The 14,998-nt window shown below is 45.3% G+C and overlaps 1 protein-coding gene across 8 annotated transcripts in view; it reads left to right on the top strand.

Moving 5' to 3' along the window:
• Window positions 1-11,278, top strand: part of LOC116099715 (ubiquitin-conjugating enzyme E2 Q2-like) — a 121,121-nt gene extending 109,843 nt beyond the window's left edge. For 6 of the 8 annotated variants that reach the window (XM_031383675.1, XM_031383679.1, XM_031383676.1 and 3 more), the window contains one exon: window positions 5,005-6,877. In XM_031383675.1, the coding sequence (XP_031239535.1) occupies window positions 5,005-6,231 (1,227 nt within the window). In that variant the 3' untranslated portion in view covers window positions 6,232-6,877. Of the gene's footprint in view, window positions 1-3,357; window positions 3,591-5,004; window positions 6,878-11,057 lie in introns of those variants that run through there. The other 2 variants (XM_031383678.1, XM_031383677.1) reach the window with 2 other exon arrangements.
• Window positions 11,279-14,998: the final 3,720 nt, after the last annotated feature.

The raw sequence follows: 14,998 nt of genomic DNA, 5'->3' as shown, positions 1-14,998 counted from the left end.
GAGAGAGAGAGAGAGAGAGAGAGAGAGAGAGAGAGAAAGAGAGAGAGCGCACCATCCAAGGTCCAATTGCTTATAAAAGAAATCTTTAGCTCTTCCTCTACACCTTTGCCAGGCTGAACCATGTCATCATCATGGAGGGGGGACTCCAAGACAAGTCAGTAAGGGTCAAATCTTTTCACCTTTACAGTGGGGTAGCTCAAGGCCATCCAGCTGACTTTGCCTCAGGTCATAGAGCAGACACCACAAGACTTCTAGGCAACTTGCCTTAAACCAGGCAGGGACTTTCCATTCTTTAGCATCCTTATCTCCAGAGGCTTTTAGAGGCACACTCAGACATCTTTTCAGGACACACCTAACTGCATCTGACATCCATTTAAGCTTTGTATTTTGCTAACAATTAGGTTTTCTAGGTACAATAATCAAATATCCTGTAACCCCTTTTGGTCTATCTGCTCTCAGCCTGTCAGGGAGGGAGCAGAAGAGCTCCCTATGCCAGCAAGAACAGCTGGAGGCTGTGGCAGTAAGACCGCCAGGGCACCTGCACACCTCTCCGTAGACTCAGAAGCAGGGACTGCAGAGCACCTCAGGTGACATTCAGGCCCAGGCTGTAAAGGTCAAGGTCACGCCCACTTTTTCAGCAAGTTTCCACATTCCAAAGCCTCCCTTATCTTCCTAGTGGTGCCTTGGGCTAGGGACCTGGCCCCCCAACAGTGCTGTGGACCAGGGACCTGGCCCCCCAACAGTGCTGTGGACCGGGGACCTGGCCCCTCAACAGTGCTATGGGCTAGGGACCTGGCCCCCCAACAGTGCTGTGGACTAGGGACCTGGCCCCCCAACAGTGCTGTGGACTAGGGACCTGGCCCCCCAACAGTGCTGTGGACTAGGGACCTGGCCCCCCAACAGTGCTGTCGGCTGGGGACCTGGCCCCCCAACAGTGCTGTCGGCTGGGGACCTGGCTTACCTTTTGCTAACAACTGTTCTGTTTGTTTGGTTTCTGACCCCAGGACAGGGGCCTGGGGTATGTATTTCACATACCAAAGCAGAGCTGGCTTCCAGGTTCTCCCAGCATCCCTCAGTCCTATACCCTGCTCCCTACCCTGAACTTTCCATTCCTTCCCCCAGAGGCTCCTCCTTATACAATCCAGAGTTTTTGCGCTACTCTCACCTTCTCTCCCTTCTCACCCTCTCTCTGTGCACTCTTTCTTTTGTTCTCTCTTCCCCCTGTCCTCTTACTCCCTTTCCATGGTGACTTCTCCAGCCTCGTTTCTTGGGGTTCCCAGAGACCAAGCCTTATGGTGTCAAGACCATGTGTCATGTGACTCTGTAATCCAGGCTAGTGACTGTCAGGAACTGGGCCTGTGAGAAGTCGGTCTATAACCGATCTGGGTAGGGACACTGATCACTGGGGACTGTAGCTATTGGTGTAAACTTGAAACGGAAAGAAAGGAGACACTGCCATCCTGACCTCTTATGTTTAGCCACTAAATGTTTTTATATGTTTATAAGATTGAGAAAATGGAGTGTGTAATTTGATTGAGCAGGTAGCCGACCCTGAATACTAAATCTAACTTCATAATCCTGGTTCCTTTCACTCTAACATCAGTTAGAGTCAGTGATTTGTGGTACAGTCTTTGGGGACCTTCACCACTAATATTCTCCTTTCCGCTCTCTTCAGTATGACTCTCTCATCCCTTCCTCCCTCTTCTGTCCTCCCTCTTCTTCCCCTCCCCCTCTTTTGTGAGACAGGATCTGTAACTCAGATTGGCCTGGAACTAACTACACTTCTCCCTCCTCCCCCCAACCCCCCTGGTGTGAAATATGATACCCCATTCAATATTTTACTTATAGGAATACTTTTTGAAATAAAGGTGACACACCGGGCAGTGGTGGCGCACGCCTTTAATCCCAGCCCTTGGAAGGCAGAGGCAGTTGGATTTCTGAGTTCTTGGCCAGTCTGGTCTACAGAGTGAGTTCCAGGACAGTCAGGGCTATACAGAGAAACCCTGTCTTGAAAAACCAAAATAAATAAATAAATAAATAAATAAATAAAGGGACACATAGGAAAGAAATAGATTAGAATGCTAGGGGTTGTGCTGCCCTGGCGTCCCCTTGGCTGAGGGGACAAAGTACTAAGAGGGGCATGGGAAGCTGCCAGCAGATGCCTCCAGCAGGCAGCAGGGGCTCAGCCCTGTTTGTGCCCAAGGCTGCCACCTCCCAGGGAGGACAGCTCACTGTGCTCAGGTTGAAGGTGGAGATGTGGCATTTTCTTTACCTTCTGGGACAATCCTGCCATTATACTTTCCTTCCAAGAACTGAGCTGCAATTTTCTAATTATTCTGTCTTTTATAAATGACATGCCTGTTTATTAACACACATTATGAATTATGACTTGATTTACAAATATTTTGGCCCATTACCTCATTCAAATAAATTAATAAACACTCTTTAAAAAATATCTAGAAAACCTTTTTCTCTCTCCCATTTTCTTCCCCTGCCTCTCCCTGCCCTGTTTTCTCTTATTATTTTTCTCCTCCTTTTTGTGTTTTTTAAAAAGATTTTTATTTAAAATTATGTATATGTGTGTGCCTTTGTGCATGAGGTGGCATTTCCTACCCAATATTTTGTGTTCTCTCCAGTTAAGAATTTTAAAATATGGGGCTGGAGGGATGGCTCAGAGGTTAAGAGCACTGGCTGCTCTTCCAGAGGACCTGAGTTCAATTCCCAGCAACCACATGGTGGTTCACAACCATCTGTAATGAGATCTGATACCCTCTTCTGGTGTGTCTAAAGACAGCTATGGTATACTCATATACAATAAAATAAAAAAAAAAATTTTTTTAAAAGTTAAAAAAAGAATTTTAAAATATAGCTCCTATCTATCTATCTATCTACTATCCTCTTGCATATCCATCTACCCTTCTATTCACCCACCCATCCATCCATCCATCCATCTATCCATCCACACATCCATCTAAGACAGGGTCTCATTACATGGTCCTGGATGGCCTGGAAATTGCTATGTATACTGGGTTGACCTTGAACTCATTGAGATTAGCCTGCCCTGCTCTTCAGAGTTCTGGGATTAAATACATATGCTCCTGCATTTGGCTCAAATTATCTTTTTAAAAAAATAATTTATTTTAAGTTTTATATACATTAGTGTTTTTCCTGCATGTTTGTCTGTGTGAGGGTGTTGGATTGGCCGGAACTGGAGTTACAGACAGTTGTGAGCTGCTGTGTGGGTTCAGGAACTTGGACCTGGGTCCTCTTGAAGAGCATCAATGTTCGTAAGTGCTAAGCCAGCTCCTCAAATTGTCTCTTAAAATGAAAATCTGATTAGTCACTGTGGTGGATTGAATAAGAATGGCTTCCTTAGATTCATATATTTGAACGCTTTGTCATTAGGGGCTGGCATTATTTGAGAAAGATTAGGACTTGTGGCTGAGAAGGTGTGACCTTGTTGGAGGAGGTGTGTCATTTGGGGTAGGCTCTGAATTTTAAAAGCTCATACCAAGCCAATCTCTCCCCTCCTTCCCTTCTCCTCCTCTTTTCCTTTCTGCCATGAAAATAGTGTTATGACCTCTGAAGCTGTAAGTTAGCTCCAATTAAGGGCTTTATTTTAATTTTAATTTTTTTATAATAGCTGCCTTGGTCATGATGTCTCCTCACAGCAACAGAACAGAGACTCACTCATCTTCCTAAATCCCTAAGACTTTCTTTCTCTTGCTCTTTTTGGTTTTTCAAGACAGGGTTTCCCTGTGTAGCCCTGGCTGTCCTGGACCTCACTCTGTAGACCAGGCTGGCTGGCCTCGAACTCGGAAATCCACCTGCCTCTGCCTTCCAAGTGCTGGGTTTAAAGGCGTGCGCCACCACCGCCCGGCCTTTCTCTTGCTCTTAAGACAAAGACCAAACTTCTGAGGCTGAGGCAGGAGGACTGCAAAGGGCTGTGTTGTTGTTTCTTTGTCTTTGTTTTCTGAGACAGTGTCTCCTGAATCTCGTGGCCTCACATTTGCTGTTTTACTGATCCACCTGCTGCTGCTTCCAGAGCACTGGGATAAGCGGTGTGCACCACTGTCCTGGTTAGATTTCTGTCAACTTGACAAAAGCTACAGTCATCTTAGATGAGGGAGCCTCAGCAGAGAAAATAGCCCCATCAGACTAGCCTGGAGGCCAGCCTGTGTGGCACTATTCTCACTGGTGATTGATGTGGGATTAAAGCTGTGTACTAACCACAGCTGGTCCAGCCTTCTGCTCTCCTCCCCTCCCTTCCCTTGCCCTCCCTCCCTTCTCTTGCCCTCCCTCCCCTCCTCATCTACTCCATACATGTATGGGTATTTTCCTTGCATGTATATCTACATACCACATTCATTCCTGGTGCCCATCAAGACCAGAAAACAATATCAGGTCTCCTGGAATTAGAATTATAGACAATTGTAAGTTCTTGTGTTGGGTGCTGGGAACTGAACCCTGATCCTCTAAAAAAGCAATCAGCGTTCTGAACTGTTGAATCATCTTTCCAGCCCTGGCTTTTTTTCTTTCTGAGACAGCCTTATTCTATAGTCCAGGCATATCCATAACTCATGATGTAGCCTGCATGGGTTGGCCTTGAACTCTTAGCAACCCTCCTGCTTTGGCTTCTCAAGTGCTGGGATTATAAGTATTCACCACTCTGTGCTGGGCTTCCACTTGCATCTAACTTCATAGTTAGCTGAGCATGGTAGAACACATCTCTAATCTCAAAACTTGGGAGGCAAAGGCAGAAGGATCAGGAGTTCAAGGTCAGCCTGTGTTACATTGTCACAGTAGCGTTGGAGAACCATTAAATGAGAAAATTATTTCCTTCTCATGAAGAAAATGAAATCTCTAGCCTGGGTGGAGACCCCACATCCAGTTGGGCTGGCCCATTGCCTGGCTAAGAGACAACCTCTCGGGAAGATGGATTCTCCATGCTAAATGGATGGCAAGAATATTTATCCCTTTCTAAGATAATACATTTTTGAGCAGGCATCTTGCGGGGCCGCTTCGCTTCCACATTCGTCTCGGAGGACCGACAGGAGAGGAAGAATGTCGTCTTCGTCGTCGTCGTCGTCGTCATCATCGTCGTCGTCTTTGTCGTCGTCGTCATTGTCGGGGCTTAAGGCTGAGCTGGAGTTCCTAGCTTCCATCTTCCACAAGGACCACGAGCAGCTGCGCATTGTGAGCTGGCAGCTGGATGAGCTGCAGTGTCAGTTCTTGGTGCCGCCAGCGTCTGCGGGCAGCCCGCCCTCGCCTCCGCCATTCACCCTGTACTGCACCATCACTGAGTCCTACCCATCTTCGCCGCCCATGTGGTTCGTGGACTCTGATGATCCAGGTCTCACTTCGATCCTGGCACGCCTAGAAGATTGGAAGCCCAACAGTTCGCTTCGTCAACAGCTCAAGTGGCTGATCTGTGAATTCTGCAGCTTATACAACCTGCCTGAACACCTGGATGTGGAGATGCTGGACCAGCCAGTCCCCATCTCTCAGAAGGCCACCATCAGAGAGGAGCCTTCAGAAGATGAAGATGCAGCTTATGGGTTTGAAGACTTGGATCATTATGAGCTGAAAGAAGAAGAGACTAGTGAGAAAAAGTCAGAGGATGAAGGGATTGAGAAAGAGGATTTGGCAATATTAGGTAATATCCAGAAGAACCTATGGCAAGAGCACTTGAGTGGTGCCACATCTGGCTCGGTGATTGCTTCAGATAGGCTTATGAAAGAACTCAGACAGATATACAGATCGCAGAGTTACAAATCAGGGACTTATTCCGTGGAACTGATAAACGACAGCTTATATAACTGGCACATTAAACTGAGGAAGGTTGACCCTGATAGCCCCTTGTATGGTGACCTTCAGCTCTTGAAAGAAAAAGAAGGCCAAGACTATATTCTGCTTAACTTCTCCTTCAAAGATAACTTTCCGTTTGTTCCTCCATTTGTTTACGTGGAGTCGCCTGTTATCTCTGGAGGGCATGTCATGAGCGGGGTGTTGTGTATGGAACTGCTCACCAAACAGGGTTGGAGCAGCGCCTACTCCATAGAATCGGTCATCATGCAGATCAGTGCCACCTTAGTCAAAGGCAATACCAGGGTGCGCTTTGAAGCAGGTAAGAGTGAATATAGTGAACGAATAGCCCAAAATATCCATAACTACATGGAGCAGGTACATGAGAAAATGGGCTGGTTCACTCCTCCACAAGAAGAGGGATGAATAGTAGACATGGAGCGGGTACATGAGAAAACAGGCTGGTTCAGTCCTCCACAAGAAGATGGATGAATAGTAGACTGCCATGTATTTGGAACAATGTAGCTTTAAAGACACAAGCTTTGCATACTTTTGAAATAGTAGTGAGAAAGATATTAGCTAATTGGTGTCTTAGTGGATCATCTGTCAACTGACTGCCAGTAGAAGTTCCAACCCTTTCATTTTGCTTACTGTGGAGGTCTTGGGCTGAGCTGTGAGCCTTTACTGTTGTTTTTTCTGATATATAATCATGATGTCTATTTTTCATCATCCATGTTCTTGATTAAGTGAAATGTGTTAAGTAGGCCAGTCAGTTGTGACTTTAGATAATGTTAGCTTATTGGGCTATTGGGGGAAGGGGGGAGGAGGGGATAATGAGTATTTACAAACATTTGTTCCACTTAGTGCCAATAAAGTTTTGCCAGTGTCCAATACTGTCTTAGGAAAAAAAAATAAACAAAAAGAATACATTTTTTTCCTTCCCAGAACTCCTGCCCTTGTGCAGTTGCTATGATGTCCATTGTTAGGCCTGTCCATCTTTTTAAATCCTGACTCAGACAGGTACAACTTGATCTTTAAAAAACAAAACAAAATAAACAAAAAAACCAACCAACTCTTTTTTTCTTATTTCAACGTCTTATCAAAGCTTGGGCATGCTGTTTCAGACATCCTGGGCCCTGGGCATGCTGTTTCAGACATCCTGGGCCTTGGGCATGCTGTTTCAGACATCCTGGGCCTTCAAGTTCTTTTTCTATGTTATTTAGTCCACTTTCTCCTATGTCACTGCTTACACATAGTGTAGCTTTCTCTCTTCCTTTCCTCCATCTTTCTTGTCTCAGAAGCTTTTGAGTTGATTTTTATTGAATCTATTCTCAAACTCTTCTACCAGTGAGACTGAGACATCCAGAGGAGTCCCCAATTTCCCTAGTAACTATTATCTTAGGGTTTTATTTCTGTGAAGGGACAATGTGACCAGAGCAACTCTTTTTTTTTTTTTTTTTTTTTTTTTTTTTTTGGTTTTTTAAGACAGGGTTTCTCTGTGTAGCCCTCCTGGAACTCACTCTATAGACCAGGCTGGCCTCCATCTCAGAAATCCATCTGCCTCTGCCTCCCAAGTGCTGGGGTTAAAGGCATGCACTACCACTGCCTGGCTCCAAAGCAACTCTTATAAAGGAAAGCATTTAATTGGGGCTAGCTTACAGTTTTAGAGTTCAGTCTACTATCATTACACTGGGAAGCATGGCAGAGTGCAGGAAGGCATGGTGCTGGAGGAGCTGAGAGTTCTACATCCTGATCCACAGGCGGCAGAAGGAGAGACTGTATTGCACTCGGTGTAGTTTGAGGATAGGAGACCTCAAAGCCCACCCTCACAGTGACACACTTCTTCCAACAAGACCACACCTCCTAATAGTGCCACTCCCTATGTGCCAAGGATTCAAACACATGGGTCTATGGTGGCTGTTCCTATTCTGACCACCACAGCCATCTAAGACCCTGTGCCCAAAGAGCCAAACGGAGCCAGACCAAAACCCCCACACGTCTATTAGTTACCTGTACTCCCCACATAAAAGGTGAACTGAGGGATTTGTAGATTCACACCTAGAGTAGAGTTCCCTTTCCACACACCCCCACCAGTAAAAAAAATACAAAGTATTTGTTTTATTGTCACAAGCCTTCAGAAGTGAAGAAAACCCATTGGTATGCTTTGATTCAAAAGTGATTAGGAGCGTCAGTCGTTAGCCATAAGGAGACATGTTCCCAGTCTATAGACTCTGGGATTATTGAAGTTTTTGCCCAGAAAGGAAAGGCAAGCCTCTAACATCAGTGTTGTCTGGGATGGGTGCAGCACGAGGAGACTGCAATTGGCATGTGTTTATTTTCCCAGGCACATGGGGGAGCAAGCCTCAGGTTGAATCAGAGCAGAGACCTGTCTGATACCCGCCCCCAGCTGGGATGTCCTGGCTTAGGGTAGCCTGGCTCCTTCCATCATCCCTTCTGCAAAGTGCTTTCTGGGGTTCTTTTGCTGTTTCACAGAGTGTCGAGGGTTGGCTTTGTCTGCTCTGGCTACTAACCTTAAAGACAAAATAGAAAAGACAGACGGATCCCCACAGGTAAGGTTCCGGAGTCTCCGAAGAGAATATCAGGTTGATGCTGCCGAGGCCAAGAGAATGAATGGGAGGCAGGCAGAAGCTGGACGCTCGCTCAGGACTGCTGACATAAACACTCAGCTCTCACCCAGTAGGGGATAAGAATTGGCTTATTCAGGAGTTGAATGTGAATTGATCGTGCCTGGGAACAGGGGTTCAGGTTGACCCAAATATCGTGTTCCAGCACAATCGTTTCATGAAAGTTTTTTTTTTTTTTTGGTAACAGAACAAAGTCATAAATCAAGGTACTTAAGAATGTATTAGTAGAAACATCAGGTAGGTGTGTTATTGCCAAGTGGGGGAAATTCTACTTCAGGTCTCAGATACTTCTGATGACATTCTTAGCCTTCGTGTTGGTGGAAGTTAGGAGTCTGTTTGGATGTTCCAAGAGGATTTATGTAATGTCACAAAGATGCTAGGTCAAACACAGAGATGAGCAATGAATGGCTGGCTATTAAGGGGACTAAAGATAGCCCAAGATAATTTGGCTCCAGACAGGCAACATTCCAGAATGTCTCCAAAATCACGACAGTTGTAGTTACCCAGCCTCAGAGCGTCCTTAACAGATGCAGCTTTGCTCTGTGAGTTTCTATTTCAGGGACAGGCACAGAGAGGGGGATATGTCTTTAGTAGGAGACACAGGGTTTTAATTCAGAAATTTTATCGATCATTGTATTACTGTGATGATTACAGAGATGAATAAAATAGAATTAAAGTGGACGGGGTAGAGAACAAACATTGAATCTAACGTTTTTGTTTTGTTCTAAGATAGTTTCTTTCTTATATAGTCAAGTCTGCTCTAGAATTTAATCTGGCTCCTTTTTTGTTTTTGTTTTTTTTTTAAATCTTCCCCAAGCCTAGCGAGATGGCTCAATGGTTAAGAGCACTTGCTGCTCTTACTGAGGACCTAGTTCAGTTCCCAACACCACATGATGCCTCCTAACCTCCTGCAACTCCAGTTCCAGGAAGATCCAGTTATTCACATGCCCTTTCCCTAATACATAATTAAAAATGAAAGAAAAAAAAAAGCTGGAGTTGGCACATATCTTTAATCTCAGCATTCAGGAGGCAGAGGCCAGCAGGTCTCTGAGTTCAAGAACAGCCTGATCTATAAAGTGAGTTCCAGGGACAGTCAGTGCTACAGTGAAAAACCCTGTGTGGACAACCCCCCTCCCCAAACAAAACAAAAAGCATTTTCCCATAAGACCTGCATTTTTTAAAGTTGTTTCGGAAATACTGTGCACTCTACAGGCTCACCTCCCCTGCTATGTCTCCCCTTGGAGACTCCTTAGAGACGTTCTGCAGTTCCTCAAATGCCAACAGCCACCACCATCTTGGTTCTTTCTCCTGATTGTTTAAAAAACTGAGACAGGAACTCTCTGTCTCTTTCTGTCTCTCTCATCTCTCTCTCTCTGTGTCTCTATGTGTGCACGTTTGCTGTTTGTGTGCCCCCAGAGGCCAGAAGATGGCGTCAGATCCACTGGATCTGGAGTTTTACATGGCTGTGAGCTGCCATGTGGCTGCTGGGAATTGAACCCTGGTCCTCTGGAAGAACAGATAGTGTTCTTAATGACTGAGCCATCTCTCCAGCTAAGCCAGGATCTTACTAAGCAGCCCAGGTTAGCCTTAATGTTAGACCTTCCTACTTCAATCTACTAAGTGCTGAGATTACTGATATATGCAAATAAGAGATAGATGGGTTTTGAGGAGGGAGGTCCAAAGTTGGGTGTTAGAATTGTAGGCTAAGTGTTTTTAGTTTATATGGTACTACAAGAAAGAACTGTGCACAGAAAAACAGAATCAGGCTGTTCAAAAGTAGAGCTGAAATGAAGGGAGAATCTAGGGACTTCAGAGCCCTTCTGAAGAGTACACTCTTTCCCCCTATGTCTTAGTTAGGGTTTTACTGCTGTGAAGTGACACCGTGACCAAGGCAACTCTTTTTTTTTTTTTTTTTAAGATTTATTTATTTTATGTGGGTACACTGTAGCTGTACAGATGGTTGTGAACCTTCATGTGATTGTTGGGAATGGAAATTTTAGGACCTCTGCTTGCTCAGGTCACTGCCTCCCCCTTGTGCCCCCTCCCCCCATGCCTTGCTTGCTCCAGGACCCAAAGATTTATTTATTAATGATTAATGATTGCTTTGGAGCTTGCTGTTGGGAAGTCAGTGGGGGAAATCTTTGAAAAGGTCTGGACAGGGTGATTTAGTGGGGTTGTGGCACTTCATGGCTCTTGCCAGTGTGACAAATAGTTCCACTCTCCCTGGGGAAGTTATCTGTCCTTCTTGTCCTTTTTTCCCCTCCCAGGAATCAGCCTAAAGTCCCCGTCAATTGTTCTCAAAAGACACCATTTGATGATGGCAAAGATTAAGTACTTAAGTAGCTACCCTTAAAGGACAGGCACCCCAGGGGGCCTCCATGCTGTGTAAAGATTTGACCTTGAAAGGTCTGGGGCTATTGCTCAGGGGTAGAGTGTTTGCATAGCATGTTCCTGGTTGCCAGGGCCTGTGGAAGCCAGAAGAGTTACAGATAGCTCTGAGCCACCATGGGCACTGGGTGCTGAATCACAGTCCTTTGGAAGAACAGTCGGTGCTCTGTCTCTCTCTAATTTATTTATTTACTCTCTTGTGGACTCCCTCCCCCTTAGCCCGGAGAGTTTCGAAAGGGAAACTCTGTCACAGTCCCTGGACAGCGGATGCCACCTGCGGAGCGAATCCCTGACTGCTGTAGAGGATTTGCCTTTGAAGTTCCTTCCTCCGGTCTCTTGTTTATGTTAGATTGTTGGTTTCAGTTTTGCCTTTATGGTTTCGGTTTGCCTTCCTATATAAACCCAGTTTTCCCCAAATAAAGACCCACCTTGATAAAGCTTACTTGGTGTCATCCTTTGTCTCTCTCTCTCTCACCCACTTATATTCACAGGTTCTCAATAAATCTCCAGTCCGAGAGCACCCACGGAGTGTGGGCCCACTGGCCGGTCCCCCACACTCTCTCATGCTTACACCATGACTGACCACTGTTTCCCTCACTCTTCTCCTCCCAGGGTCTCTCCCCTCCCCCGCCTCTGCTTCCTGACCAATCCATTCCTCTTCCATTTTGCTTGAGAGAAGGACAGGCCTCCCTCTCACAGCTATCACTCGAACAAGGCAGCCAGTGCTCTTAGCTAGGGATTCATCTTGCTACCCTGTGTGTGGGGCTATAATGTTTCTTAGTGATAAAAGTAGCCAGTTGCAATTTGTTAAGAAAATGTAGCAATTGCAGATGTATATGTATCTAGTTATAGTATGGGAAAGTACACAAGATAAGAGCCTATCTAATTTGTGGGAGAAAAAGAAGAAATTATAAACACATCTGAGATTTAGACGCTGCTCTTTTAGGAAATGCAAACAGACAAGAAGTCAACTCTGTTGGCCCATCTGACCTGACTGACTTCTGTAGACCACAGAAAGCAGAGGACACAACTTTTTCAAAATCTAGAAATATTCACTAAAATCATCCATATTTTTTGGCTATAAAAAAGATGTCAATACATTTAGGAGATCTTAAATCATATGCAGTGTGTTTTTAGACCACACTGAATAAAAACAAAACAAAACAAATCAATAATGGGAAAAAATCTGGCAAGCCTCTAGAGGTAAATTGCAATGATAAAGACCAGGGGGCTAAATCCCTAAGAAACTTGAAAATATTTTGAGTAAAAATGAAACATCAACATTTCAAAACTATGAGATGTAGCTAAACCAGGAGGTAGACAGCAATTCCATGTATATCTGCTTAAAAAGCAAAGGGGCCTAGGCATCAGTGTAAGAAACCTGAGCGGGGAGAAGAGCAAATAAAAGCCAAAACAACAGTAGAAAGGAAGTAACATACAAGTGTATAGGAATCAATGAGACAGAAAAGAGAAAACTAATACAGAAAGCAAAAGCAAAAGCCATTTCTTTCAAATTTAATAAAATCAATAGGCCTCCAGCCAGGCTTAAAGCCAGGAGGACAACTGCAAAATTTATAACTACCAGCAACGAGAGGGGATATCACTGTATATGCCAGAGACGTGGGGAAACATTATAAATGATTTCATGCTGATAAATTTAATAAGTTACACAGAATGGATAAGGTCCCTCAGCACTGCCAGAGCTCATTCTAGGACTAAACTCATCGCTAACATTGTTGCTACAAACTGTCCTGTAGAAAAAAAGTTTAGATCGAGGTCCCAATGGGGATGTACACCACTCATTCTCAGGGAAGGTAGGTGAAGGAGTGCTCCTAAGTGTTAATCTGGCTACTGTTAACTTGACAGCAAAACCACACAAAGGTGTTGCAGAAAAGAGTCTGTAAAGTTATCCTTCATGAGCATAGAGACAAAAATCAAGCAACCATCTGGGGCAGAGCTCAGTTGGCAGTGGTGCCTGCTTGCAACAATTCAAATCCAGGTGCTCCCCACAACACTGTCAGGCCCCACCACTAAAGCAACAGTCCCCACCCTTGCCGATGAGTATGGTCCACCCTTCCTTTATAGAGCCTACACTAGCGTTCCCTCCCTCTCTCTCCCTCCCTCCCTCCCTCTAGCTCTTCCCTCTCCTCAGTTGCCTGGTATGATTTTTGTGGTATTCCTTGGCCTTCCAATAACCACAAAAGGATTACACACAAAGCCTGGGTTCAAGACCCAGAGCTATGTGAGCTGAGCATGGTGGCACATACCTATAACCCTATCACTGGGGAGCAGGGTAAAGGCAGAAGGATCAGAAGTTCAAGGTCATCCTTTGCTTCATAGCCACATGAAACCAAGCTGGGTTACATGAGACCCTGTCTCAAAAAATGTGTGTGTGTGTGTGTGTGAGCGAGCAAGATGGCTCATGAGATAAAGGCATTTGTCACCAAACCTAATAACGTGAGTTCAATCCCCAGGACTCACATAGTGGAAAGGGAGAACCAATGTCTACACGTACACAGAGAATCAGTCTCCCCTTCCCTCCCCTCCCCTCCCCTCCTCTTCCCTCCCCTTCTCTTTCTTTCTTTCTTTCTTTCTTTCTTTCTTTCTTTCTTTCTTTTTTTTTTTTTTTTGAGACAGGGTTTCTCTGTGTAGCCCTAGCTGTCCTGGAACTCAGGGAACTCTGTAGACCAGGCTGGCCTCGAACTCAGAGATTCTCTCCTGCCTCTGCCTCCAGAGTGCTGAGGTTGAAGTTGTGTGCCACTCATCCTTTTAAAATAAAAAGATTTTAAAGTGTGCTTGTGTGTAAACAAAACAATCAAACCTGGACATTTTTGTGTTTCCCTTAGCTGAGTCTTATATATTTTATTCGAAGATCCAAGATTAGTTTGCAATTTGAAGTTTTAATGGGAAAATGAAAGCTAATGGCTATCTTGGTGATTGGAAACCCCTCTCCGCACATCTTTTGTTGACAAAATCATCCATTTATAATAAGAATGTTTTAAAAATCTTAACAAACAAGAGTTGCACAGATTTTTTTTTTCTCAGTTTGGTCAAAAGAACTTGAGAACAAGTTTAATGTGGTTTGAAGCTGGAAGGCCGCTCCTCCTCCCCATTGTTGGGAAGGGAGGCCGACCTTCCTACTTCCATCTCCCAGCAGCCTGGATGTCCCTCTGCGCCACTCTTGGCCTGCTCCTTGATGCCTAGGTGCTTCCCGCGGGATTTCCCACACATCTGGTTCTGTTTGTGTTTGTCCCCTTTCTTCTCAGAAGTAGCTCTGGGGAGGCGCACCTTACCGGATGTCAGGGCGTTCTTCCTCATCTCCTGGCTCCTGTCCGTGAATGGGTCCTCTCTGGAGCTGGAGCCACCTTGATATATAGACTTTCTGCCTCCTGGGCAGACACCTTTTTGTCCTTTCAGAAACTCGGATCTGTCCCAATCTTCAACCCCACGGCTCATCTCACTGTTCTAGGCGAGAAATGAGGCCCGGTCTCCGGCCATAGCGTCCGGGCACATTCTAGTTTCTGAAGTTCTCAGCATCACATTGCGGTAGAGGGTCCTCTGGCTAGGACTGAGATACTCCCATTCTTCCCCGCAGAAGAACACAGCCACGTCTCTGAAGCTCACTAGCACCTGGCACACAGATGGCTCCAGGGCTGCCTGCGGAGAGGCATCACCTTTACTCCGCTCAGAAGGAGCTCTGCCCGGTTGGAAGCTGCGCTCTGTCCAACCTTATGGGGCGCAACAGCAGCAAGACAGCGGTGCAGCTGAAGGCCGGTGGGGGGTTGGGGTTTCGGGGTCCGAGTCGGCATGGCACAAGTGCAGTGGTGTGGAGCAGGGCAGCCTAAAGCAGGACACTCGTCCGGCTCCTATATTCTTTTAATAATAATAATAATAATAATAATAATAATAATAATAATAATAAATTAATGTTTTTAGCTTTTGAATACGTAGTTTAGTTTTTGGATCTACGTAGCCAAAGATGGTCTTGAACTTCTGATCTTTCTGCCGCCACCTCCTAAGTGCTATGATTACAGTCCTCTGACATCATACCGAGCTCTTCAGGAGCTCTTCAGTTATTTCCAAACACCAAAGGGTAGAGCCATCCATCCTCTTACCCATCCCTCCCTCTTTAACCATGTCACTTCTCCATGACAAACCCA

Source organism: Mastomys coucha, unplaced genomic scaffold (genome assembly GCF_008632895.1).
Source record: "Mastomys coucha isolate ucsf_1 unplaced genomic scaffold, UCSF_Mcou_1 pScaffold20, whole genome shotgun sequence".
Classification (NCBI taxonomy): Eukaryota; Metazoa; Chordata; class Mammalia; order Rodentia; family Muridae; genus Mastomys; species Mastomys coucha.
Note: the sequence above shows the minus strand (reverse complement) of the source record. Positions and strands in the feature narration are given on the sequence as shown.